The 27,528-nt window shown below is 53.7% G+C and overlaps 1 protein-coding gene across 6 annotated transcripts in view; it reads right to left on the reverse strand.

The window, feature by feature from the left end:
* The window catches only part of LOC123857727 (POU domain, class 2, transcription factor 3), a 101,016-nt gene that overhangs the window by 62,077 nt on the left and 11,411 nt on the right, over nt 1–27,528 (reverse strand). For 5 of the 6 annotated variants that reach the window (XM_054512236.2, XM_045894833.3, XM_064577335.1 and 2 more), the window contains 3 exons: nt 24,548–24,682; nt 23,473–23,653; nt 5,258–5,326 (listed from right to left, as the gene is read on the reverse strand). In XM_054512236.2, coding sequence (XP_054368211.2) covers nt 5,258–5,326; nt 23,473–23,653; nt 24,548–24,682 — 385 coding nt within the window. The remainder of the gene's footprint in view (nt 1–5,257; nt 5,327–23,472; nt 23,654–24,547; nt 24,683–27,528) is intronic. The other variant, XM_045894834.3, reaches the window with a different exon arrangement.

Raw genomic sequence — 27,528 nt, forward strand, 5'->3', positions numbered from 1 at the left:
TGTACAGTGGTGCACCCTTTGTGAAGCATGTTCATACCCACTCTGTCATTTAATCATGAAAGGGGTGGGTGTGTGTGCATGTGTACCCCATTTAGAAAGGGCTAGGAATAGGAGACTCTTCTTCACCTCCCCCACCCCCCCAAGTACTTCCTAGATTTCTGCTGTCCTCTCTGTCATGGAAAGAATGGTTTTATTCCATAAATATTTGGACTGAAAGCCATACACATCTCTAAAAGACTTCTGAACTGTTTCTGCCTAGAACTTCACTTCTTGGCTGTGATGAAACATAGTTTCTTTACCCTTGGCTTCTCTTCCTGAGGACTCAGTAGGGTGGAGATGGTGAGGAATGAATTGGTTGAGAAGGACTTTCTAGTCTTGGGTCAGTTACTCATTCTTCCTGTGGGACCTTACGAGAGGCACCAGCCTATCTGTACTCCCTACATGGTCATGCCCATTCCTTAGTAAAACCATGTTGGAAGTTCTCAGGTGAAGGGCAAAAGGGTCCCCAGAGAGCTAAGATGCCTTGGCGGTCCTTCTGGAGAGTAGGGCAAGTGTTAGCCATTCCGCCTCACTGACAGGACAACTGAGGGTGGAGAGGAGCTGCAGGAATGGACAACTGACAAAGCTCAGTCCCTCCCTCATCTCTAGCCTCCTGTCCTCCCGTGGTTCTCCTCACAGAAATCTTCCTTCCCATATCTCTGAGCAGGACAAGGGTGCCAAGGAATTTGCTCTACTATCATCTCGGTTTGCAACCCCACCCCAGTGTCCCATCAGAGGGTTGGGGGCGGGGGGAGACTGGTGCCTTAGTGAGGCTGGCTCAGGATGAGAGGGAAGGAGAAAATTCTTTCTGAGGTTAGATTCTCACCCTCCCCATTTCACCAGAGTTCCTGCTCTTCCCCAGGAAGCATGTTTTGGCCCCAGATAAGGCTTCTGCCTCTTGGACTAAATCAACCCACCTTCCAGGGGTTTGGTTTCCCTCCAGCCCTGTTGGCTGGTGCCCCCTCCATAATCTTGGGACCTCTCCTGCTGCTACCAGTCTCCTGTGTCCTCTATCACTGGCTCCTGTGTTGGTCCCCAGTCTTCCCACCCCCATCTTTGGGTAGAAAGTCAGTAGAAAGACGCGGGTTTAACTCTATCTTTTGCTAGGTATGGGATCTTGGGAAAATCAGCCTCAAATCCCTCATCTTCAAAGTGGGATGATACCATCTACCCACACAGAACTGTTGGAAGGGCCAAATGCATTGGATGTTTGTGCTCTTTTAGACACAACTGCCACTGTCATCCCTTCCGCCATGAATTCCTGTGATAGAAGGGAAAGCCCCTTGAGGACACGGACTGTTTCTTCATCTTTTTGAGCCCAGGGTCTACACTAGCGTGCTCCTTGGATGTTGGTTACAGGACTACCAGCTAGTTCGGAGCGGAGGATCAGAGATAAATGGAGCAAGGAGGCTGGCGGTGTCCAAGGGGACACGGAGAAGGCAACTGGAATAAAGGGACTAGGGAGGGGCTGAGGGCGATGCGGTAGCGAGGGAGGGCTTAGCTCTGGGGAAGCCTTTACACAAATGCACGACGTGGAAAGTGATGGCAAAGAATTTGGAAAAGCAGAACATGTACACTGTTTTCAAGATTCAGCTCCTAGAGATTATCCAGCCCAAATCCAAAGGTCCCGGTGCGGAAACACTTGCCCAGTAATCTGGGCAGAGAGGTAATGGCAGAGCCAAGATAAGAATCCAAAGGAGTCAGGCCTGAGTTTGATTCCTGGTTCAAAGCTGTACAATCCTGGGCAAGTCAGTTTCTCATTCTTTAGCCACAATTTCCTCCTTGATAAAAACAGGGATCATAAGAATGAAATGAGATGATGCACGTGAAATCCTAGGCACACGTCCACGTGCCCAGGTATGGGGAAGAGGCTGCGTGAACGTGGCTGGACTTTCTCTCCTCTTTCCCGTGCCCAGCATATCTGTCCTCCGCTGTGTTTGAGGCTACTCTGTGACCCGTGTGGTCAAAAGTCCCAGGGTTAGCTGTATGAGTGCTTGGGGTTTGTTAGTTACAGATGCGGGGGCTTTCGAAATGTCGGTAAGCCTGTATATTCTTATCAACCACTCAGTTGAGAACAAGGAAAGAAAATGTTGTCAGTCTTAAGAATGAAGGAAAAATAACAGGGACATAAAAGAAAGGATAGAAAAGCTGATGATTCAGAAATCTAGAAACTTGGCTCCAGTCCTCTGGGAGGCGGGTACCAAGGGTGTCGGGAAGGAGGACTGAACAGGGGATCAGGAGATTTCTGGACTCTAGTGCTGCCACAAAGACACTCGGAGGCCTTGGGCAGTTCATCCTCTGTCCGTGCCTCAGCTCCTTATAAGCAGGAGGAAAGGGAAGAATGAATGAGCTGCCTGTCAGGTCTCTGCCAGCCAGGAGGTCTGTGTCTGGACCTGAGAACGTCCTCCTTCGCAGTCCTAGCCTGTGTGGATGGGGAAATGACTTCCCTTTCCCAGCTCCCAGCCCTTGTGCCCCTTGGGGATTTCACACAACACAGAAGGTGCTCTCAGGGAGCTGGGGGTTTCTAGGTCACCTTTTGTTTGTAGTTCCTTTAAAACTCAGAGACAAACCACCCCCTAATTCACGCACTGCTGGGAAGGGGGATCTGCCTTTTAAAAATCCAAAGGAAGCCATTTAACCAAGTTGGTAACCATTGTGACTCATAATAAGCTTTTCTCTGTAAAAAAAAAAAAAAAATGAGTCAGAATGACTTTCCAGGAAGTTTGGTTACTTTAATTAGCTACCTCTTTTTTCTCGCCCTTAAAAACATACAGTAATTTGATGATCACCTAAGTATGGATGGTACCAGCCATGGCACTGAGTCCCCAGAAGTGAAGAATCTAGGGGTGGAGAAGTTCCAGACAGCACAGAGCACGGACTTCTTGGTCTCCTTGGAGTTGAGGAAGACCCACACAGAATCCTTTCTTGAATGGGAAACGAGAAAAACCAGCCTCCGGGGCTGACCCACTTGGCCGGAGTGAACGGGAGAAGGGCATCCCAGCTACCTAGGGCCCCCAAGTGCTTAGCAGCGATGCTCCTTCTGTAAACTACAGAATCACAGGATCTTGAAGATGTCATTAGACGAGATGATGATCACAGCTGCATTGTGTCAGGCAGTGTGCTAAGGGCTTTAAAGGTCATCTCAGCTACATTAATTAACCCCCCTCTACAGAAGAGACGAGGCTAAACTAACTTAGCAGATCATACAACTGGTGAGCAGCTAGGCTGTGATTTTAAATCCATACCCTTCGAAGATCATCTGTTCTTGCCTCCTAAGGAGGCAAAGTAGCTGGGATAAGGTCACATACGGAACTGGGAGTAGCCCTGGGATGGCAAACAGATCCCCAAAGTGCTAGTTTATGTCTGGATTCTTTCTCCTTCAACTTAGTCTATACATAGCTCCCAGAGTTCCAGATAGGAGGCCAGAATGTGCACAGATCATCTCTTAACACCTTCGTTTTCCTAACCCCCACTCAGAATCTGAACTCACTCTCTCCCCTGGCTCACCTTTTAGGGTTCCATGTAGCTCCTTCCCACTCCCAACACGGTTACCCTGACTCGGTCGCTTAGCTAGTCACAGAACGCCCATGCCAGCCAGCCAGCTAAGTGTGGTCTTCTTTCCACATAGGCACTCTCTTAGTTGTGTCCCCACACACCTGGGGTAGTAGACCTGGCCCAGGTGAACAGGACTGGCTCCAGCCAGCCTGCTACCAGGAAAGGGCAATCCAGCTTCTCCTGATAGTGGATTCTGGAGTCTGAGTCTTCTCCAGGGAAGAGTGTCAGAGCCGAGACTGCCTATCCCTCTCCAGCTGAACTGATTTTATTTTCTTTTTTAACAATTTTATTGATTTATTTTGAGATGGAGAGACAGAGAGCGAGTGAGCAGGGGGAGGGGCAGAGGCAGAGGGAGAGAGAGCATCCCAAGCAGACTCCACGCTGAGTGTGGGGCCCAACGCAGGGCTCGATTCCACAACCCTGAGATCATGACCTGAGCTAAAATCAAGGGTCGGATGCCTCACCGACTGAGCCCCCCCAGGCACCCCCAGCTGAACTGATTTTAAAACCTTGCTCTGATTCTTTGGGTTGGAGGAAATTTTCTGCTCAACTGGGGAGAACAAGTGCCCCCCTCCACAGACCCTCAGTAAAACATACTCAGCAATTAAGTCAATTGAAAAATGAGTGCAACTGGCCCAGAGAGTCTCCTAGCCCAGCTCTCCCTACTCACAAAGAAAACCATAGAACCTACAGCTCTAACATGTATTGTTACCTGTGCAATAGGATTGTTTTAATATTAAATTGTGGGGTAGAAAAGTTTATGGTAAGTGTATCCTGCAGATGGCCTCCACAGGACCCCCAATTATCTTGCCCCTGACCCAAGCTTCAAGAATGGGATTAGATGGCACCTGAAGACTTGGGAAAAGAGTTTAGCTCTGGGGGACATTGATTCTCTTCCACTTCTAATTTCTATGTCTCTAATGATCCAGATGAAAGACTAATTGAGGTCTTGTTGGAAGGCTATTAAAGTTATTTGGTGGTGTTACAATTTATACTCATATTTCTTTAAGTTCTTTTTAATTATATGGAGCTCTCAAAGCAAAGCTTGGGCTATGGAGTTAAAAGCAGAGAGCTATGAAACTTTCTTCTCAATTCTTTGCTGCCCTCTTTCTCTTCTTTACAAAGCAAAGTCATCTTCCAGGCACCGAGCCTTTCTTTCTGGGTCTATTTACCACCCACATGCATGTAATTTGGAAGAGGAAGACTTGCGCACGGCCCTCTTTGGCTGGTTCCTTGAGTAGGCCTGTTGAGAAATCTGGGGTTAAAAGGCCTTGGTCCCCATCTACTGAAGACACACAGTGCTTTCCATCAGTCAGAGCGGCTAGGGCCGCAGCCTGCTGCTTCCACGGGTGTTGGAATGGCACATCAAAAAGTTGATCTCCCTAACTTTCCTGTTTCCATTTTGTTTTTCAGGATCTGGCCCTTTCCTAGCCTAGTTCCAGGGATTTTTGTCCCCCTCTAGACCAATATCTACTGTTCAAAGCCTCCAGGGTCACATCCTATGTCTCTAAGGGAATTCCTTCATTGCCTAAGCCCCAGCTTTGGGGTTTGATTGGCTGAAAGACTGAGCAAGAAAAGATACCGCATTGTTCCATGATGATTTGCAACAACTCGCTCCCACCCGTGCTTTCGTGTTTCATTCCCCAGAAGAGAAGACCCTTACCTGTCTCCACCTGGCTGAGGGCACTGTGAGTATCCGTGGAATCTGCTACATCCCCACTCATCTTGATATCTGCAGGGAAAACACAACTGATTTTAATAACAGGTCACAATTTTTCTTGCTATGACATATGTGGCTTTAACTAAACAGCAAAGATGAATGTGTAATTACAACAACCATCAGACTTTCAAATTCCTGATTCCCGAACATACAACCATTAGAATATTCATAAGCTCGGGGCACAAATCCCCTCCTCCCAGGCTTGCCTCCTTTCCCTGGCCTTTCTTTTCCCCTTCTCTGCTGTTACTGTGGGATCTCTCACCTTTTGCATCATTCATTGTCACTTCCTTCAATCACCAGGCTCAGTTGGTAAAAATTTAACAAGGGGAGGGGTACGGCGAGGTGGGGGGTGGGGGAGAATGCTTCCCATTTTCAATCCTCATTGCCTTTGGGATTTGGAGGATTTGTTTTTTGTTTTTTTTTTTAAGTAGCATAAGAAATATCCATCTCCCCTCCCCGCCCCCCCCCCCCCCCGCCCCGTAATAACCCTACCCTGGGAGGTAAGAGTACCCTTGAACCCAGGCTTGCCCTTCTCACCTTTCTTGCCCAATTCCTGCCCTTGTTCTCTGTCTGGTTCTCAGTGGTCAGCCCACTGTCTGGGGATCAAATCCTAGCTCCTGTGTGGCCCTCCGGAGATCTTTCTCCTCTGGGATCCTTACCTTCTTTCCTACTCCTTCAACGTGCTCAGGGAGAAAGGGATGGTGGGCGGGTCAGTGCCCTGCAGAGAGGGAATACCTACACCAGGCCCGGTCTCAGCCCCCTAGTGCTGCTGGTCCGGCCTCGCTGCCCTGCTTCATTTCAATAAATTAAACATTTACCCCTAACAGACAGCTGCCACCACCTAAGAGGTCCCTAAGTCTCCTCCAGGATCAGCAGAGAAGCAAAGAGGCAACTTTGAACTAACTCATTCTCTCAGCTCCTCTCCTTATTAAACCACCCAAATACTGAAGCCGTTAAAGACAGAAGAATATTTTATTCAAATCGTGTTGACCCCCCCCACCCCCACCACCCCCATCCTCTTCTCTGGGGCAGCACTTTAACTCTTTCAAACCAGATAAAGTCTTGGTGAGGCAATTTGCATACCCGGCTCCCCAGCCAATCCCAGTTAAGCATGCAGTCTTAATTTGCATCAGGTAATCAGGCAGTTGGCAGTCAGGACGCCTGAGGTCTGGAGATGATCAGGATGAGGGAAAAGGGTGGACCTCCGCCCCAGGAAAAGCGGGAAAAGCGGGGAGAAACCTACTTTTTTTTTTTTAGGGCAATGATGTGTGTGGCTCTGGCAGAGATTTAAATTATGGCCCCTGGGGGTGTAGTGACTGCAGTGCGGGAGGGGTGACTGCCATGCCAAGCAAGGCAGACACGGAGGTTCAGAGGCTCTCCAGCTCTTAGAACACCCCAGAAGCAGAGGATGGAATGAGCGACTACGGGAACCACTGTGGTTTGAGGAATATTTCTGAGACCCACCTAAGTGACGACTGCCAGGCAAATACTTGGAGCTCCATGTCCCGCACAGTCACAGACCCCTAGGGGAGACCTTGGAACCACACCTCACCACTTGTCCCACTGTGCTACATTTAGGAAGTCATTTCTTGAGCCTAACCTAAGTCCTTCCTGCTGTAGTTTGAAACTTTCTGTATAGTCAGTCATGTCTGAATATGCAGAACTAGTGTGGGTCACCTGGACACATCTGCAAAGGGCTTCAGCTGTTGCTCACCTTCTGCTCTTATGGAGAAATGGGCTTTGCTTCGTACGACCCCTGGAGCTGGGCACGGCCTAACACAGATTTGCTCAGCTCCCGCTTCCCCCATAGGGATCTTCAACGGTGCTGAGGAAAAAGGCAGAGACTGGCCCCTCAGTTTTCTAAGCGGCCTCAGAGCATTGGTTTTGGTGGCCAGCAGACCTCGATTTAATCCCAGCGCTATGGCTAATTACTGGGGGACCCTGGCCACATATTTGAACCTCAGTTTTCTCATCTAAAAATCGGGAATAATGAGGGGCTCCTGGGTGGCTCAGTCGGTTAAGCATCTGCCTTTGGCTCAGGTCATGATCCCGGGGTCCTGGGATCGAGCCCTGCATCGGGCTCCCTGCTCGGCGGGGAGCCTGCTTCTCCCTCTCCCTCTGTCTGCTGCTTGCCCTGCTTGTGTTCGCTTTTTCTGTCAAATAAATAAAATATTTTTAAAAAATAAATTAAAAAATTAAAAATTGGGAATAACGAGACTTCCTGAGTTCTTTTAAGGAGCAAACAGAATACTGAATGAAAACCGCCTGGCTCATTTCCTGGCGCAAAGTAAGCTCTCGATAGAAGAATGAACTAAACAGATACTTAGGCTTCTCTGTTAGTGCCCTTCTCCCATAACAAGAAATAGCTTTGGTTTTCTGTCTCAGTGCTATCATAATTTGTCTTTTACCTGGGAAGCCATACGCATTCTCCAAATTCTGACTTCATGGGGAAAGAGCTCATGGGGACAGTATGGGTTTAAGAGCAGTAAAAGCTGGGATGATGACCAGATTCTCAAATCAACTTATTTCAAATTCCTGATATTTAAGAAGGGTAACTGTTTAGCTAAACCACAATTTCATGCCTGTAACCCAGACTCCCTTCTGACACCCTTTCCCTGCATTGCCTTTAAATATAGCCAAAAGCCATCTCGCACTCAGCCTTTGAATTAGCTTAAAAGGTACTCCTAATCATGTCTAAAAATGACTTTTGAAGGAGGCAAAGGCCCATACTCTGCCAGGACAGCTTCTCCTTTGATGTACCCATTATGGGATCGACATGGTGACACCTTGGGATTGGACAGGGATTGGAGCCTGAATGGCGGGGCAGGCTGGGATGATCTATAGAAGCTCTTCATGAGTCCCACAGGATGCTAAGACACTGAGAACCAGTTCTTGTGGGTAGGAGGCTGAGGCTGATGGGTGGGACGAACTCTTGGGTCTCAGCCTAAAAATGGGCCAACACCGAAACTCCCCAAGACGCCATAGCCTTTTGCCTGTCCGACAGCACTTGCCGGGGGTGAGTGAGGGAGGTGTGGGGTGGGGCTAGTCTTTTAGGCTCTTATCTGGGCAGGCAGGCGACTGAGTAGCCTCCTTGCCATCACTCCTTTGCCTGGGGAGGCCTAGCTGCTCTGTGTAAGATCCCAGATACCAGACACAGACCCTCATCAGCCTCACCGGCACCATCACACTCTGAAGCTGGGGCAAGACCTGCTGACCTTGCCCTCCCTGTGCCTTGGCCTGACCCATGAGCAGCCCCTCTTCATACATCTGTGTACAGGATGTGTGTGTGAGCCTGAAGGAGAAAAGTCCAAGAGGAAGCGTCTCCCCCGGGCTGCAGGCTGAGGTCCACAGTGTGCTGAACCCCCAGGTCCAGGCTATGCCAGGGCCGGGGGTTGGGGGAAGCAGAGAGCCTACCCTTCTCTCTCCTACTGTCCATCTCCATCTCTCTGAAGGGACTGGAGCTCCCTCCTGACTTCTTCCTCACAGGCTCATCAATGGGGGCACTTTTACCAGAAGGAAGCCAAGAGGCCCACCACTTCTGAGCTAGTCATGAGTCCAACTGTCTCCTGGAAGAGACTTCTGTCACTTCTTTAAGATGAAGCCACTTCCTCTCACAATGAGACCTTCCAACCCAAATGGTGTTCCTGAGCTGTAACTGGTATCAGTCTGTGAGACTTGATCCCAACCTTGATAGGCAACAGTGAGGAGAAAGACAGAAAAAGAGATGCCCTGGGGCAACCAGGTGTTCCCCTCCGGCCAGATTCCCACTGTTTTCCTCTGTTTCTTTCCCTCCCCAGCTGTCTGTCTGACTCTTGTCTACCCCTTTGCCTGTTTCTGACCCGGGAAGTAGGGAGGCCGCCCCACATCTTGGCTGGGGTGCCCCCGTGTCTGGTGACCTCATGCCTGCTCAGGTGTTCATGCTCCTGGAGAGAAATGCCCTATAAAGTACAAAGTGCCCAGACCCCAGGCCGACCTGAATCATGGCTTGCACCCAGGCCATCTGAGTAGAAAGATGGGCCGACTCGGGGGCCACAGAGCTCGTGGATCTGAGTGCAGGACTCGGTGTGAGTCTGTGCCCTATTTTGTGTGCTCTTTTCCTCACCCAAACTGTTCCAGTAAAATCAGTTGAAGAGGAGTCCCCAAGGGCCCAGGACTGGAAATTCACAGAGAAAGTGCTGTTTGTGAAGAAACAGCAGGACACAGAATTCTGGGAGCTGGGGGTGGGGGTGGGGGGGGGAGAGGTAAGACTCAGAAGAGACCAAATTTCCACCAAGAGGATCCTGGACTAGAGACCCTAGAGCGGGACCTGTAATGAGACACTCCACAGAGGGACCCTCCACTTCAGACCCCACACTGAAAGACCCCATAGGATGACCTCAGACTGAAAAGCCCGAGAAGACCCAGCAAGGAAAACCCTCGAATGGAGACCCAGTCAGAGAGATCCACAGAAAGTCCCAAGCTGAGAGATCCCTCTGAGGTGCCACTAAAGGGGAACCAGACACCACTGAGGGGCCGAGACTGAGAGAGCTCTCAGGGGGGTGCAGGTCGACTAAAGAAGTGGGCTGGGGAGGGGCAGCAAGTAAATGTAGACTAGTGAGCCAGGCAACCCACCCAAGGTAGATGGGAACCGTATCTTGGGTTTAGCTCAATCTCCCCTTTTGCATTCGGAACCAGGAGATGGTGAGGGAGGCGTCAGCCTGGAGCTTCCTCCAAGGCTAGGGTGTGGGGGGCTTGGCCCTCTCAAAGCTCTCCTCTCTGCCAGATCCTCTTAGCCCCTAGGCATTTCCCTGCTGGGTCCCAGCTGTCCCACCTCCTCCCACTTCCTCTAGAGCGGGAGCCTCCAGTAGACAATGAAGTGGAAAACCCCTAGGAAGTCTCTGATCTTGTCCCTAAAGAACTTCCCACTGAGGGCCCACCTTTCTGAGGTCTTGCTCCCATTCCAGCCTAGGCCTTCTTGATGGGAAGTGAAGTGGGGAGAGCAGGGGAACAGCCCCCAGGAATGCCCAGCTCCGTGTTGGTGCCACAGGGTCTGGAAACAGACTTTCTCCAGATATTGGATGACACCCAGTTGGATGCTTCCTTTGGCCTCATCTGGCCCTTTCTGGCATGTCCTGGCACCTGGGGATCCACGCAGAGTCAACATCTCTCTGTGAGGCTGACTTTCATTCAGCCCTGACAGGACCATGTTTGGGGAACTGTGGACCCTGGGTCTCCTCATGCACCTGCTGCTGCCTGTTTTCAGGATTGGTGGGACCCAGGAAGGGCCAAAGCCTCCAGACTGCTCTGTTCTTTGGGGTGGGTCAGGAAAATTGCCTCTCCTCACTCTTCCTCCCTACTCCTCCAGAAAGGAGAGCAGGTACAAAATTCCCATCGACAGCCCTGAAATCCTAAATAAAAGTTATGTGGTGCCGCCCTCCCTCTCTGAGAGGCAAAGTGCTGGTTTGAAATGGCCAAATCAGGTTTAGCCTTCTACACCTTGAGTCTGTTCTCCACTCAAAGCCTCAGACCTCTAGAAGGCCCACCCTAACACCAAACGTGACCATTCAGGATTAGCAGCACCTGCCCCAGCCCATCTGTGGAAGGATGGATCAGCAGGGTGAGTGGAGGGGCTTCGGTGGATGCCATGCCCACACACCATTCACACAGGGGAAACTGACTCCTGGAAAAGCATTTGCATCCCCTAGCTTCCTTCCCCTGAAGAAAGGGGGGCTTTGTATCTGAATCCATGTGACATGGAACACAGAGGGTGGACCTCTCACCAGCCTCTCTGAGACACCGAAATGGAAGCACCCCTAGTACCACCAGTATATCCACAGAGTCTGTGGGTAGGCACCGCTTCACCCGTGGGGTCTGCTCCATCCGCCCCCAACACACGAGGACAGTAGACTCACCTCTGATCCACAGGGACACATGTTTCCACAAGCCCTAATCAATACATCGCACCTGCCCCAGGTGTGTCTCTGTAATTGCCAGGCCCCACTTGCTTCTCCTAGCGCACCCCCACCAGACCTTACAAATGCCCACTCTGCCTCCACTTCACATAAAGGACCGAGACACAAAACACGGAACATGTGGATACAAGTATTTTCCTCACTTGTGCACTCCCAGGTCCACACCCCTGGCTGAGTGAGTGAGCCACCCTATTGCGATCAGTGAACAGAACTTCAGCCAGACTACAACAGCTCAGCATGCCCAAGTCCCACACATCTGCCACTCTCCAGATTGGAGGCTTCAGAAGCCCTCCCGCCCCTTACACCCGTAGTCCCCACCTCCATTCTTTTCCAGGGTCCCCCAACATCCACCTTCCCACGCCGCCGGCCCCTGGGTGACCCGCTACCCACACTGCCATCTCCTGGTCGCTGGGGAAGCAGACAACCCCCCCAAGAACGGTGCCCCTCTCCTTCGTCCCCCTCGCCCCTTCTCTGACACCTGTCAGCGCTCACTCCCTCCGCCCCTCACCTGTGTGCATGGGTTCCAGATTCACCATCCTGCCCCAGGCGGGGCCAAGGCCAGCGCCCCCCCAGGCCCCTCGCGACTGCCCCAGCCGGGCCCCCTGGGAAGCCAGGGTCTTCTTCCTCCCGCCCCCGGCCGCCGCCGCCGCCGCCGCCGCCGTGGAAGCCGCTGCCGGGGCCGTCGCCGCCGCTGTCGCGCGCTCCGCTGCTCCCGCCCGGGCAGCGCTCCGCACCGCCAGGATTGCCACACTCCCCAGGTGAGCACGCGGCCCGGCGCGGGGCGGGGGCCGCCGGCCACGCCCCCCTGGCAGGGCCCCCGCGCCTGGCCCCGGGCCCATGCAAACCAGCGATTTGCATACGGGGAGCTGGGGACCTGGGGAGGGGGACAGGGGCTGCTGCCGGGGCGGGTCCCCACCCTGCGGAACACCTGTCCTCTCTGACCTGGCCGGGCAGCCTCTCCCTAGGGCGCCCACAGCCACCCAGACTCCTGGTCCAGCTCGCCCTTTTTAGGAACCCCTGATGGATTCTCCAGCCGGGGCCTGAGCTGCTGCCTGGACAGACTCCCAAAGGGTAAGCGCTGCAAGGAGTCTAGAGCGTTTAGAAAAGCCGTGGGGGTGTTCTGGGAAAAATCTGGCTTTGGAGTCCTCTCTCTCCATCGCTTACCAGCTGGGTGACAAGAGCCAAGGCTTTTCACCTTCCTGCGCTCAGTTTGCTCGTCTGTAAAACGGGCTGGTGCTCATCACAACTGGCATCTATCTATATGCAGTTGAGCAGGTGGCCCAACTCACCTAGCGCGCCCCCCACCCCGAACGTGCTCACAACATCCTGGGAGCTGGATGGGGCCCAGCTTATTATCTCGTTTTCAGGGTGAAGACATTGTCCCCTGCCTGTCCTCCAGGTCCCAGGTAGCTCTGAGTTTCTATGAGAAGATGATGTGAAAATTAGTTACCAAGGTCAGGGATTGTGGGGACAGCCACCTGCCTCATCTACAGAGGTGGGAAGGGACTCACCAGAGGCATACCATTTCCTAGAGAGGAGCCTGACTCAACCAGGTCTCTGGACTCCCACTCCAGTGCTCTTTGTAGCACCCATTATAGACTCATTGTCTAAGCTCCCCCCACTCTTCTCCTCCATTCTTTAGGTCCCAGGAAGTGGTGCCAAGGCCAAGGGCTTACCTGTCTGTAAGCCCAGAGAGCCATGGGCTGACACGAGCACAGGACCTTGCCCTCCTTCCAGAGAGGTGTCCCTACTAACCTACCTTCATCTTAGTCTCAAGGACTCTTTCCTGCTCACAGAACAGGTCCTGAGCCTTTCTGCCTCTTTACGGTGTCTTTCATCTGACACGTTACCCACCCCCCACCCCAATGATCCCTATTATAATATCCAGCATTTATTTTTTTATTTTTTAAAAAATATTTTATTTATTTATTTGACAGAGAGATAGAAGAGCACAAGCAGAGGGAATGGCAGAGGGAGAGGGAGAAGCAGGGTCTGCACTGAGCAGGGAGCCCGATGCGGGACTCGATCCCAGGACCCTGGGATCATGACCTGAGCTGAAGGCAGACGCTTAACCATCTGAGCCACCCAGGCGCCCAATATCCAGCATTTATTGAGCTCTCGCTCTGTGCCAGGCACTGTGCTAACCAACACTTTAAAGGCTTCCGATCTTGTGTAGTCCTCATAACAACTCATAAATGGGACTCTTATTCCCATTTAACAGGTGGGTAAAATGAGGCTTAGAGAGTGGAACTTGCCCGATGTTGCACAGCCAGGAAGTACCAGAGCTCCTGTTCTGAAACACTGCACGTTACTCCCTCTGCACAGTTCAAATGCCACCTCCTTTCTGAAGTTGGAAATGATCGGATCTTTTACTAAATTAGCATAACACTTCAGTGTGCTTCGTAGCCCTTGTAGTGGGTTCCGTGGGACTTTGCTTATCCTGCCTCCCGGTCGTTAACTAATTGGCTGCCTGTACTCGGTGCCAGGACACACAGGCTTTGGGGGAGGGCTCAGTGGGTGCCACAGAGGCCGTGAAGAAGTAGGAAGTGCCCAGTGAGTCCCTGTTCGGGTTCATACGAACCACGCTCTGCCAGTCACATCAACTTTTCTTCCCACTCTCGGCAAGAGGGAAGAGGATTTTCTTCCTGATTCTTTGGCTGGGGAAAGAGATCAGTAAAGGCTCCTTGCAGGCCCCCTGAACCCAGGGATACCTCTCAGGACACCTCTACCCTGTCCCTTCCTTCCCTCCTCTTCTCCCTCCTTTCCCTTCCCTCCTCCTCTCCAGGTCTGGCTCCTTCCCTGAGGTCCCTTTCTCATCTACAGCTGTATTTCGCCTACCATCATGCTAGAAAAATGCCTGCGCATAGTTCATATACCCCCACGTGCTTGTGATTTCCATATGTCAATTTGCATAGCATCTGTGTGACTGCGTGCACCGAGGGTCTGCTTCTCTGACCACCATATCTGGGACCTGCTGCTTCTCTGTCCATGTGCAGAGTTACCTTTCTTCTCTGGGCTTTGGTTTTCCAGAAGCCCGGGGTTGCGGGTGGGTGGGGGGGTGGGGTGGTGGCATGTGACTAATGGTTTCCAAGGGCCTTCTAGTTCCAGCAGGCTAGGATTCTGGGGCCCTGGGGATGAAGTGGGGGCAGAGCTCTTGGGGATGGCGAACCACTGAGCAGAGGTGGGACCTTGAAGGTTCACAGTGGGAAGCACAGGATTCCAGACAGGGGGTGGGAGGATGGGAGGGTGAGGGGGTGGGGGTGGGGAGAGGGTGACAGACATTACCTCACCTTCATCCCTGGACTCATTCATTCAATAAATATTGAGTGCTTCCTATCTGCCAAGAGAGGCGCTACATGCTAGGCAGGCACCTTCTTATTTACTCAGCACACCTTTAGGAGGAAGATACAGTTTTGAGACTCCTTTTATAGACGAGGTTCAGGGAGGTTACTGCAACTAGTAGATGGCAGAGTTAGGAGTTAGGACAGGTCTGCCAGACTCCAAAGCTGGAGCTTTTATTTATTTATTTTTTATTTTCAAAGATTTTATTTATTTATTTGAAAGAGAGAGCCAGAGACAGCGACAGAGTTATAGCAAGAGAGAGCACAAGCGGGGAGTGGGAGAGGTAGAAGTAGGCTCCCCGCTGAGCAGGGAGCCCAACGTGGGACTCCATCCCAGGCCCCGGAATCATGACCTGAGCCGAAGGCAGACGCTTAACCCACTGAGCCACCCAGGAATCCCTAAAGCTGGTGCTTTTTTTTCTTTTTTTAAAGATTTTATTTATTTATTTGAGAGAGAGAGAATGAGAGAGAACACATGAGAGGGGATAGGGTCGGAGGGCAAAGCAGACTCCCTGCCGAGCAGGGAGCCCGATGCGGGACTCGATCCCGGGACTCCAGGATCATGACCTGAGCCGAAGGCAGTCGCTTAACCAACTGAGCCACCCAGGCGCCCAAAGCTGGTGCTTTTAATCCTACCCTCCAGTGTCTGTGGTGAAGTCTCCCCTTCTCTTCTGTAATCATATCACTCGAGGTAGAAGGAATGTAGACTATCATTCATATGAGGAACCCAGGTCCACAGCGGGAGGAACTTGCCCAGGGTCACGGGGCAAGTGGATAAGTCACAGCAGAGCAGAGACCTTTCTGTTCTCCCTGCTCCTCCTTCATATGCTCTTCCAGAGTCTTAGCAGGTCAGGTGTGTTAGTGGCATGCAAATATGGGGCAATGGGCAAAGCTGGACAATCTCTATTCCTTCCCTCTCCGACTTGCTTGATGATCATTTCAATTAAATGAACTGAATGGGAGTGCAAAAGACCTCTTTATCCCTTCCTCGTTCCCAGAACTCAGAATCTCCGTGAAACCAGCTTTTTGAGTTCTGGGCAGATGGGAGATCCCGGGGAAGGTGCCAACCCCTGGGCCTAATACTCCGTGTTCTCTGTTTGTCCTGGGAGAAGAAAAGCTGTGGGCAAGAGAAGAGAGATAGGAGGTTGCCTGGAGGTTAGAAAAGGAACAGAGAAAAGAAAGGGAAAAAGAAACAAGGAGGGGAAATTTCATTGCCTTTGGACATCAAAAGAGGCCTATGCAAATGCAATGCAAATGACACGCAAATGAGAACTCCCTGCTTCCCTTACCCCCACCCTTTCTCAACAGCTGGAGGACTTTTTCAGAGAGTAGCCAAAACCTTACTCCAGGATACTGTAGTCCCCAAACTGTGATCAACTCTGACTCTGCTCCAGGTCCTCCTGTTCTTCCTGGGGTGACATCTGATCCCCTTGGAAGTCACTAGCTCCCGAGGCCCCATTTCTACTTGAGCAGGCCCTCAGCTTCTTTTGCTTCAAGGGCAGAAGCCTCCAGGAACCAGCCTCTCCTTTCAGACACACTGCTGGATGCACTATCTCCCATTTAGAGAAGGTGCTTAGGGGAGGGAGGTGGGCCCCTGGCCCTGTTCTCTGCCTCGGCAAAGAGAAGTGGCCTTCTTGGCTGTGGGCCCTGTTGCTCACTCTCATTTCCTGTCATGTCAGTTGGATTGAGTTGTCAGGGTTGGGAGAAGGGTGGGGAGGGAGGCATCCTGGAAGGCCACCAAACAACAAGTCCCTTCTAGCTCCTTCTGTCTAGTGCCCAGAGCGTGGGGGTACGGGGTTGGGGTCAGCTCCCTGCCTTGGGGCAACCACAGGGAATGGAATGGATCCCAGCTCAGGCTTCCCAAAAGAGCAGATGGAAGGAAAGTAGAGGCCAAGAAGAACTTGCAAGCCGCTTTTAAAATCACACCTCAGAGACAATCTGATGGCTCCATTGCCAGGAGGAGTATTGCAGAATGGGGGTGGGGGGGCTAGGGTCAGGTGACAAAGTGAGAGGTGCTCTGGGAACCAGGATAAAGCCACTGTTTCTGGGGAGTGGACCAGAGAGGACAAGGGAGTCAGGGCACTGAGCTATTCCCTGCCCCTGATGTCCCTAATGTTGAGTCCCCAACCCCGGACACGCCCCCCCAATACCAAGCCTTTGCTCACCTCTACAGGGAGGCATATACACATAAACTCACTGCTCACTTGCACTTGAACATTCTGAAAAAACGTAATGATACGGATTTGATTTTAAAACAGCATAACAACTATCTTCCAATGAGCTTTTTTGGTCTCAGGGACTGCATTGGGCCTGGGTCTGGCCACTCTGATGACACGTTCAGCAGAACCCTGCCTCAGTCCTTTCCGGACTCTCTGGGTCTACTTCAGCCCCGGTAAGCCTCCAGGTCCACCCGCTCGCTCGGGGCAAGTCTAAGGCCAGCGCGCCCTCTTGCGGTGATCGGGGGGCGTGTGCCCTAGGCTCGAGCATCCTCACTTGCAAAACTGGAGACATCTCACTGCTGTGGTACCCTGAGTGTCCCCTCCGTGGCTGGGGGGCTTATGGGTGAGGGCCCCAGTGCCAGGCATGGCGGAGATATTGAATCTTGGTTTCAGAGTGCTGTTGGGTCTTTGGTCCGTGCTCCCTATCAAATGCCAGACTTTGCCATGGAACCCCAGTTTGAGTCAGCCAGCCTTAGCCCAATCAATGCAGTGACAGGAGTCCTGGCCATCCTGTTGCTGGACAGCTCTGCTGGTTAAAATATCCTACCTCCCACAGTGCCCTGGGGGGCTTCTGAGCTACACCCCGACCGTGACTGAAGACACAGGGAGAAATAGGGCAGAGGTGGAGAGGGACCTGGGGATGAGGTATTTGTTATTCTGTTTTTGAGGCGGGAAAGATTTAAATCCTCTCAGGGCTGATGGGAAGAAGGCAGGAAAGAGGAGTGGGAGAGAGTGAGGGGACAGTTTCCCCAGGGAGGAGGGGGGGAGGGCTGGGATTCAGAGCCCTGGGGTCTGGAGAGAGGGGGGCACCTCCTGCACCATCACGGCAGGAGGGGATCAGGAAAGGCCTGTGGGCATGCAGGCCCAGCAGAGATGGGGTGGTCTGTGCCCACTTCCCATGACACAGGAGAGGGGGAGCCACGATTGGAGTGGGCCCTCATCCCGCCTCTCCCTGCTCAGGAGTCAGGACATTCCCTCAGCCCAACCCACAGCCGGAGCCACGGCCGAGGCGGGCAGCGGGTCACCGCAGGGGAGGTGGACACCACACCCGCCGGGCCTGGGGCCTGAGGTAGCTTGTGATGTGCCTTCATTCCCTCGCTCCATCTGAACCCCACTCCCCGCCGAGGCCGGGCTCTTCTCCAAGGAGAAGGGATGCACTGAGTCCCTGCCACGTGAGCCTGTGTTTTCCTTCACCTCCCTTTTGCTTTCTTCCTTCCCACTGTCCATTCTTCTGGGTCCCCACCCCGGACTGCCGTCTGAGCAGTCAGGGTCTCTGCGGGGAAACAGAATCAACGCAACACGAGGAACGCCTTTAATGAAGGTGCTGCTGATTCACGGGGGTGCGAGCAGGATTAAGGGAACCAGGGACTCGGGACGCTGAGAGGCTGGGGCTGAAGAGGCAGGAGGAGGAAATCGTGTCCTAGGAGCCCAAGGAGGTCTGGAGCTTGGAGGAAGGAAGCCAGTGCAGAGGTGTGGTCCAGAAGCAGCAAGGAGCAGGGATATATGCCCGGAAATTCCTCTCGTCCTGCCCTCTGATCTCTGGTGCTTCTCACTGGCTGAGCCCGAGGTAAAGGGGCCCAGGTGAGACCGATCCACAGGTTGGTGTCCTGGGGTACAGAGCAGAGCAGAGGAGTGTAGGGAATGAATGGGGGGGGCAAACCGGAACAACCAGCAGGGCTACCTACCTGTTACCTGGCTTCAGTCAATAGTTGAGATCTGAGAGGAAACCCCAGAATGCTTTATTTAATGTTTCTCAAGGTCAAAATGGCCAACACCGTACACTAAGATCAAGTGATAACAGGTGGTTCATTTCCCATGTCAGTTTGACTAGGCCATGGTGCCCAGTTGTTTGGTCTAACACGAGTCCAGATGCTGCTGTGAAGGTATTTTTGTGGATGTGATTAACATCTACAATCAGTTGGCTTTAGAGAGATTGATTGCCCTTGATAATGTGGGTGGGCCTCATCCAATCAGTTGAAGACATTGATAGCAAAAAGTGAGGTTTCCCCAAGAAGGAATTCTGCTTCAAGATTGTAACAGAAATCCTGTCTGAATTTCCAGACAATTGACCTGCCCTGCAGATTTCAGACTCAGGACGGCAACATCCACTTTTGCCTAAGCTGCCAGCATTTTGGAGTTTCTAGACCCCACAATCACGTGAATTAATTCCTTACTATAAATCTCTCTCTCTGTGTATCCTATTGGTTCTCTTTCTCTAGAGAACCCCGACTGATGCAGCAGGAATGTGGGGAAACGGACCTCTCATGCACTTGCTGGTGAGGGTGTAAATTGGGACCGCCCCATGTGGAGGGCAGTTCGTCAGTCTCTACCAAGTACTGGGCTTTGTAGCGCTCCGTGTTTAGCATTTCTCTACAGCATGGCTTGGAAGAGCCAGTCACGGACAATTCGATTGTCCACCAGTGCCACATGCCTAACAATACGAGGTAGAATGCCAGCCCGCAAGGACACACTGATCGCCGGGTCTGGAAGCCCTTCGAGGCGGCCGCCTCCTCGCAGATGAGGAACTGGGGGCTGGTGACGGGCGTGACGTACCCCAGACTGCACACAGCTCAGACGAAGCCGGTATCCCCATTCCTCACGGGCATCGTTACCCTCAAGCTTTGCTTCTTGGGAGAGGTCCTTGCCCTATTTTTTCCAGGCTCCTTGGTGGCTCAAATCACCACATCTAGGTTCCAGGACAAGACTTTCATTGACTAAGGTTGCAGAGAGAGGAGCCTGAAGGAAACCCATGGAACATACAGCAAGGCCCAGCCCAGGCTGGGGTGATCCTGCCAGGGAGCGCCTGGTACCACTTGTGGTTCTCTGGCTTGAAGAGGCTCCCATGAGACCCAGGGTCCTGGCCTCCCACCCGGAGCCCTGCTTACCTTGGCCAAAGGGACCAAGCAGGAGCCTGCTCCTGCCGACTCCAGTGGCAGGGGACCGGTGTGCGTACCCCCATATATTCAGTGCTTGCTACTGCAGGACTGCCCCCCCAGTGGGGGCTGCACACCTCATACTGCGCCCCCTCTCCCCACCCCGCGGGTGGGGTGAGCCGTGCTCTCTAGGGTTCTAGGGGGCCAGACTGATAAACCCATTAGGGTTAGTAGGTATGTGTGGAGTAAGAAGGCTGAGGGTTGGATCCCAAGGGTGCTCTAACTAGCTGTCTGACCTTGGGCAAGTCACATAATTTTACTGGTGAGCCACATCCATAAAGTGTCACAGAACTGCTGCTACAAACGAGCCGATGAGCTACTTGATAGGAAGGCGCTTCGTCAACTCGGAAGCACCAGAGAAATGAGCGTTCCTTGTAGATACGTTACCTCCCCCGAGGGCTTTCACAGTGCAAAAAGGCCTCCTTAGGAAAGTAAAGCCTTATCCGGGTGTTTCTCAAATAGCTGACCCTGGACATGTATTTAATGAGCTGCGCTCCTGAGTGATTCTGAGGTACACAGAACCCTGAGACCCTTGCCAGACAAGTGACTGTGGTGGTGGCATTGGAGGGACCTGAGAGCGAGGGGGTGGGCAGGGAGGGGGGAGGGTCGCTTGGAATGAGCGGGAGTGTGGGCTTTGCCTGAGTGTGACATCAGCCTGAAGTTTCAGGGAATCTTAATTCTCATCCCCATGCCCTAAGACCAGGCAGGGTAGTCTGTGGTGACAGGGTCCAGAAGCCCCCTCATGGCAGGGACAGGCAGGCTGGGAGGTGCTAGTTATTCCCAAGGAAGATTAGAAAAGCACTCTTCAAAAAACAGCCTTATTTTTGGCCATTTGAAAGTGAGTAAGAAAAGTATATGACCTGGGGAGCCCACCCCCAGCAAATAAGGCACATATAAGGTGGGAGGTGGGAGGTGCCTTCTCCAAGCAATCTCCTCTCTTTATACTGGGAGGTACTTATGATGTGAAGAGGCCTTCAAGAGGTCTGGTTTAGCTGTCTCAGGTTTACAGGGGAGGAAATGTCTGCTCTTTTCACTAACGATATTAATAACAGCGAATACAGTGAGCACTATGTGCTGGGCACTCCACGTGTATGAACCCACGTCAGTCTCACAGTTAAGCTCATTTTATAGCTGAGAGAGCTGAGGCACAGAGAGGTAAAGTAACTTGACCCAAGACTGCACAGGAAATAAGAAGCAAGGCCAGGATTTGAACCCTGGAAGTCTGGTTCTGGAGTTTATGCCTTATTTCTTACCTTAATCTAGCTTATGCTGATTACTGTCTGACTTGCTCATCTATGTATGCCTCTTCTTCTTAAGTGCAGTTTTGTCTTATCCTTCCTTAATATGCACACCCCCCCTCCCCCATCCTCTCCCCTCCCAGCTGCCCAATGGCTGAGCACACAGCAGGTGCTTTAGAAGGTGTCCCAAGCCGGGTCACCGGTAGAGTAATGGAACCCTTCTGACACCAGGTGGCAGCATTGGCCAAGAGTTCTCACAGAACCCTGCATTGGGTGCTGTCAGTCAAATAAAAATTTAAACTTTTATTTCTGGTACAAATGATAAATACTTTGCATTAAAAATCTGGAATTCAAGTTTTCCTCATACTTCATGCTCCCTCCCTGCCCCAGAGCCTTACAAAAATATTTCCGTCTGGGGGGGCACGCTGGTGCCCACTGTCTCGACAGAGTCTGGGTCTGGGGGACAGAGTCTGGGTCTGGGGAAAGGCACGCGTGGTTTCGTCTCAGGGCTGGGAGGTCCTCCCCTGCCCCAGCGCTGGAGCCAGCGATGACAAGAATGCGCTGTGATCTGGTGTAGGGGCTATGGCAACGTCCCCGACAGCCCCCTCTCTGGGGCAGGGATCCCCTCGGTGTTGGGCATTCGATGGTGCCGAGGGGCCGGCTCCTTCCAGACGGGTGAGTCGGTGGGTGGGGTGGTGTGGGGGCGGGGGGAGGTCGGCATCCCAGGCATAGACACCTTCTAGGGTCTAAGCCTTCAAAGAGTTAAGTAGAATCGCGGGCCATCACATTTTGGTTGCTTGAAAGAGAACACTTCAGGGGAGACTGAGGGAAGGAGGGCAAATCTGGAGAGCCCCCTTCCCTCTGTCCCCAGGGGAGGCACGGGGCTGCGAGCGGGGGCTGCCTTCACGAGTTAACCCCTGCCGTGCCACACCCCTGTTCACAGTCTAGCATGATGGGGCCAGAGGCTCCGGGGAAGAAGGGAGAAGGGCAATAAGGCCTCAGTGGGGGAGGGGGTGCTGCCACCCCCTCTGGAGGCTGGGGGAAGCGCGGTGGACCTGGAGCAGCTACGTCGGGGACCACCCCCGGCGCCCCCGCCCCGGCTAGGGCTCCTCGTCCCAGAGACACAGCTGCTTCTGGGGCACATAGAAGTCGAAAGTGTAGCTCTTCTGGCAGCTGCGGATGCCGCACTTGTAGGGGGCTGGCCGGTCGCGGCTGTGGCAGTATTTGAGCAGGCAGGGGTACCAGGCCAGGCTCAGGCCGTAGCGACAGACGCACGGCTTCCCGCCGTCCGCCACCTGCCCGCAGCGCGGCGGCTCCGAGGCCTCGGGCAGCGCCTCAAACACGGAGCTGTCCACACCTGGCGGAGAGGGGCAGGGTCAGCGGCGGGGAGAGAGCGGGAGCCCCCCCCTGCACCCCGCATGGCCTCTCGGGGCCTCCCGTCAACCCCAGCAGCTAAGTCTGGGCCCGGAGGGGTGGAGCGATCTCCCTGAGGTCACGGAGTAAGGACGGAGAGAGAAGGGAACCTGGGCTGTCTGACTTCAAGGCCTCCATGTGGCGCACGCTGCCGCCCGCGCTTAGACACCTCGCTGAACTAGAATGCGACGGGATGAGTGGGAAGTCAGGGGCCGCTGCTCAAGGAGGTGGTTGCGAGGAGGGCCAGCACGAACGTGCCGGGATGTCAGCGTGGCCAGGGCACAGGCGGGGGTGCTGGAGGGAGATGGCAGTGACCTGGTCTCTGGCCACGGGAGGGACCGGCCTCGGGGGTGGGGTGGGGATGGTATCAGACTTGCACTGCAGTTGGGGTGCAGCTCACCGGGGAGCGCTGTGTGCGGAGGGCAGGACCACAGCTCTGTTGGCCATTTCGAAATCCAGGGGTGCCCTGGGAGGGGCAGGCACTTGCCTAGTGCTCAGCCGGCTGGGCAGAAGGACCAGGGACCTGGACTGGTAACCGCGCCATCTCCCTGTGCCCTCTCCACGGAGGACCTGAGGACAGTCCTGGGAATGCCAGCAGTAAAGCCACACGGGCCGAAAGGCAGGGAGCACACAGAGATGGGGGGCGCTCAGGGATCGTGGGGGAGACATGCTGGCACCAGGGGAGGCACGGAAGAACGGAGAGGCGCTGACTTCCGAGGGGGGCGGCAGACATGGGTGGGTAGGAACGGGTGTCTTTGGGCCCCGCCCGGACCCTGCTACCTGGGCCTCCCTCCATGAGGTCCCACCTGTGTTCTCACTAAGGGAAGGAACGAGGTAGGTGCTGCCCGGGTATCTCCCTCCAGGGGGCCTAGCAAGTCACAGTTCTGTGTGTCCACCCAGAAAGGGTCGCTCCTCTCACTGAAGAGGCACACAGGCACCCATTCCTCCAGGAAGCCTGCCCTGACCAATCCCAGCCCGGTTGAGGGGTCCCTCCTCTGATCTCCCGTATGTCATGACTCTATCACGGGCCCTGCGATGCTGCCGTGCGCGGCACCCCGCTGACCTTGCTCCAGCCAGAACCGGACGTCCTCCTGGCGGGTGTAGATGCTGTCAGCGGCCTCAGCACATACATTGCGGAGATGGGGACTCAGCAGGCCCCCCTGGCTGAAGTTGACGGCGATGTCCATGTGCAAGTGCTCTGGGCCCCGCACCTCCTCCGCCTGCCTCACCGCCCGAGGGTTCTTCTGTGTGGAGAGGAAGAGCCGCTCCCACCTGGCCCCAGAATGTTCTCTGCCCATCCCTCGCCTGATGCCTGAGTGTCAGTCCAGCTGAGGCAGGTCGCCTGGAGCAGGCTGGCAGTCAAGGGCCACTAAGCATCGCCTCTAACTGGTGGAGAAACCAATGCTCAGGGCACAGCCAAACCTTTCTAGCTAGTCGCTGGCTGATGTCTGGGGGCTGATGGGGAATTCTGACAGTGGCTGGGGGTGGTGCTGGGGGCAGCCAGGCAAGCTGTCCCAGGGCAGAGGACCTCTGGGGTCCTAGACTTTCCAACATGCAGGGGGCGGGGTCTCTGGGAAGGGCCTAGAGCAGGCCGAGCTGGAGAGTTTAGGGAACTTAGGTGAGGCTGGGGAGAGGCTCAGGGTCCAGGAAGGGACGGGGCACAGGCCAACAGGCTGAAGCATTCTGAATACTGCATGCATTAGCTCATTTAATTCCCAGAAATTCTCATTTCTCAATAAGAAAATAGAGGCTTTGCAGGCGAGGTCGCTCCTGCAACGTCCCCTGGATGAAGAGTGGTGTCGCTGGGGCTGAAGGCAGATCTGACCTCAGAGTCCAAGCCCCCAGCCTCCACCATAAAGGGGGAGGAGCTGAGATTAGGGGACTGGAGGGATCTGGCAGTTGGGGGTCCATGCAGATTATCGATCTGGGGTGTTGGGGTTAGGTTTGGCCTGGGGCAAATCAGGGGGATGGGGAGTACAGGGTGAGGGTAGGGTGCCAGGGATGAGGGCCAGGGTGGGTCAGGTGTTGGGTGGGAGACTGAGGTTGGGGTAGGGTCCAGGCTTGGAGCCAGACTGGCTGCAGGGCTGGGGGCTCTGGGGCAAGAGCTGGGCCAGGGCAGGCCTGAGGCAAGCACTCACCTGTCGAAGCTTGGCCATGGCCTCACTGGGGATGATCTCATTGTGGTGCAGCCGGGTGACAAAGCAGAGCCCCTGGAACTGACTCTGCCCCTTCTCCAGTTCCCCCAGGATCAAGGCTCGGAAGATCTTCACATCCTGATGGGAAAGGGCAGGAGGATGGGGACAAGCTGGAGTGGGTGGGGCCCCCCTCCCAGCCCACCCAGGGCTCTGCTCAGGCCTCGGACAGGACGCAGGCCTGGACCCTGCCCTGCAATGGACATTTCCCTCCCGCTGGTCTAACAATTTTTATCTTTTCCATTTAAACCCATGACTTAAAAGAAAGCACACACCCCAGATGTTCCAAAACCTCCTGGAAAATTCACGTAGTGAACCACTAAAAAGCTTTTCAAAACAGAGCTGTTTATAAGTATAGAACTTCGCCTTAAAAGAAACAGCACTTTTTTGGGGTGCCTGGTTCATTCACAGCTGATGCAGCCCCTTGGTGGCACCACCCCTGTGGCACCCAGATCAGGGTGGGTCACAGGCGCTATAAACTACCTGACCAGGGCCTAATAGGGGAAGGGCTGAACTTCTTACAAGGATAGATTCCAGAGTTTCTCTCACAGACATTCTTATTTGGGAGGCCCAGAAATTGGTGCTCCTCAAAAATGCCTCAGTACTTCCGATCCGCCAGACTCCAGAGGGCACAGGACAGGGCTCAGGGCAGACGCAGCTCAGGCTGGCTACAGCTGTTGCCAACTTCTGGCCTGAGGGAGCTGGGATGGCTCACCTTTCTCCTCCCCTCCCCACTTCCCCTTTCCTCACCGGCTTACTAATGGCATTACCAGCAGGCCAATGGCTCCTTTCTGTTACTCACTCATTGCATGAATGGGGAAGACTGGAGGGGAGCAGAGGAAGAAGGGAGAGGGGGCCGCAGGGCAGGATGGGATTCCCCCTCCCAATCTGGCTGCTGGAACCCTGTGCTCTGACCCACCTGCACTCAAGGTAACCCCTGCTCTCACCCAACTCTGTGCCTTGGCTAACTGCTCCCAGTGAGAAATCAGCAGGTCCCGGTCAAAAGGGGTCTAAATCTGCCAAGACCCCCCGGCCAGGGAGGCACCCTGGCCATAATGATCATGCCCCTCTAGAAACCCAACGGCCCTGCCCTGGCACTGAGCAGAGACAGCCCTGCGTAGCTATTCATCTTCCAATGTGTATGCCCTGGCTTCGCCCACTAAGAGCCCGCATTCACGAAGGGCTTACTGAGCACGTGCTAGAGTACAAGTGCTCCGAAACAGGGGCTGAGGGCCTGCAAGGCAGTGAGGGGCAGCTGCACCCCAACTCTGCAACGTATAACCAAGCCCCAGACATATCTTCCAGCTTCTGTAAGCCTCACTTGTAAGACAGGGACACTGGGCCATTTATCCAGACCCCGACTCAATGCTCAGCAGGTGCTCGCTGTGGTGTATCTCCTCCCTGCAGGTGCTCGGAGCCAGTCAGTGCCACCCCGCCCCCCCGCCCCCTGCACTGGTGAAGTCCCTTGCCTCTACAAGGACTTTTCTCTTGCTTCCTTCTACTATAAATGATCTCTAGGACAAGGAGGTGTGGGCATGTATGGGAAGATTTCCCATCTAATAGTGCAGAAATGGAAACCAAGGCCCAGCTGGTGAGAATGGCCCCATGAGGGTTTTGTTGATGCCAGACTCATGGGGAAGGTGAATCAGAGCTCGGGTGAACCCCAGCTTCCTCTCAACAGGAAATCCGTTCTTGGGCCATGAGGCTGGCATCTCCTCGCCCTGCCAGCCTGGGCCACCCGATCTTCCATTCGCTCGGGTCGGCTGAGGAGACACTGGAGGCTAGTCCACTAGTGTATTTTCCACTCGGGGCTCACTTCCTGCCACGTGAGACCTGATACCAGACATCCCCTCTGAGGGCTTGAGTCAGCCGGGTGTCCCTGGCAGGACCCCGGGGCAGGAGCCAATGTCTACTTCCCGGGGATTTTCAGCAATGACTCTTCAAAAAAGAACCTTATCTAGAATAGTCACAGCGTCTTCTCCAAAACCACAGCTACGTGCCATACCCTGCGGTCTCTTTGCTCAGAGATATCACCTGCCCACTGTTAAGAGAAAGCTTTTGAACTCTTGGACCAGACCGGAGGATTAAAAACAAAACAAAACAAAACAAAACGAAAAACACCTGTTCTGAGTCTTTCCCTGACTCTATTATATTAAACAACAATGTTGGCGACAACAGCAAAATGATACCAAAATGGGAATCTGATGGGGGCGAAGAGAGGGACTGAGGATTTCTCATTGAGAGAGAAGATTGACTTGTGGAGGGCAAAGATTTATTGAAGTTTATAACTGGAAGGGACAAGTCATTGTTATTATGAGTCAAAAAGGATGTATTGTCCTGTTTAAAATCTTTACAACAATAGGAGGTAGGGAGGATGATTATTACTTAGTTGGGAATGGGTTACTTGCTCAAGGTCATGGGACTAGGAGGAAATGTGGCTGGAATTTTAACCCCGGGCAGTCTGACTCCAAAGCCTGCGCTCTCTCAACCACAAGGCCCCCACTGCCTCCCAGATGTCCTTGATGCCTAGCTCAAGCAACCGAGAGGCAGGGTGGGCCGCCTTTGGCCACACAGCTGGCAAGTGGCAGGGCCAGGAACAGAATTCAGTTCCCTCTTCCAGCCATGCCTAGAAGTCCTGTGCAGACCTGCCCTGCGAGTGTGGCAGCTGACATTCACAGTTCTGGGTGACTAACAAGAACAAGCGTCTGACACAGATAGGAGGGTGACATGGGGCCGGGCCACCCTCCTACTCCACCTGCCTGCCTCCCCAGAACCTCTGCGGACCCCTCATTCTCCAGTCTTCCTGGTCCTGTTTCTCTAGAAAAACCACCTTCCACTTGCTGACCCCTGAAAGGGAGTGGGCACCCCTAGCTTCTGGATGAACTTGGCTCCATCATCCTGACCAGGGTCCCTCCTACCTTCTACCC

Source organism: Mirounga angustirostris, unplaced genomic scaffold (genome assembly GCF_029215605.1).
Source record: "Mirounga angustirostris isolate CCGP_5_RB_7025 unplaced genomic scaffold, mMirAng1.0.hap1 SCAF_13, whole genome shotgun sequence".
NCBI lineage: Eukaryota > Metazoa > Chordata > Mammalia > Carnivora > Phocidae > Mirounga > Mirounga angustirostris.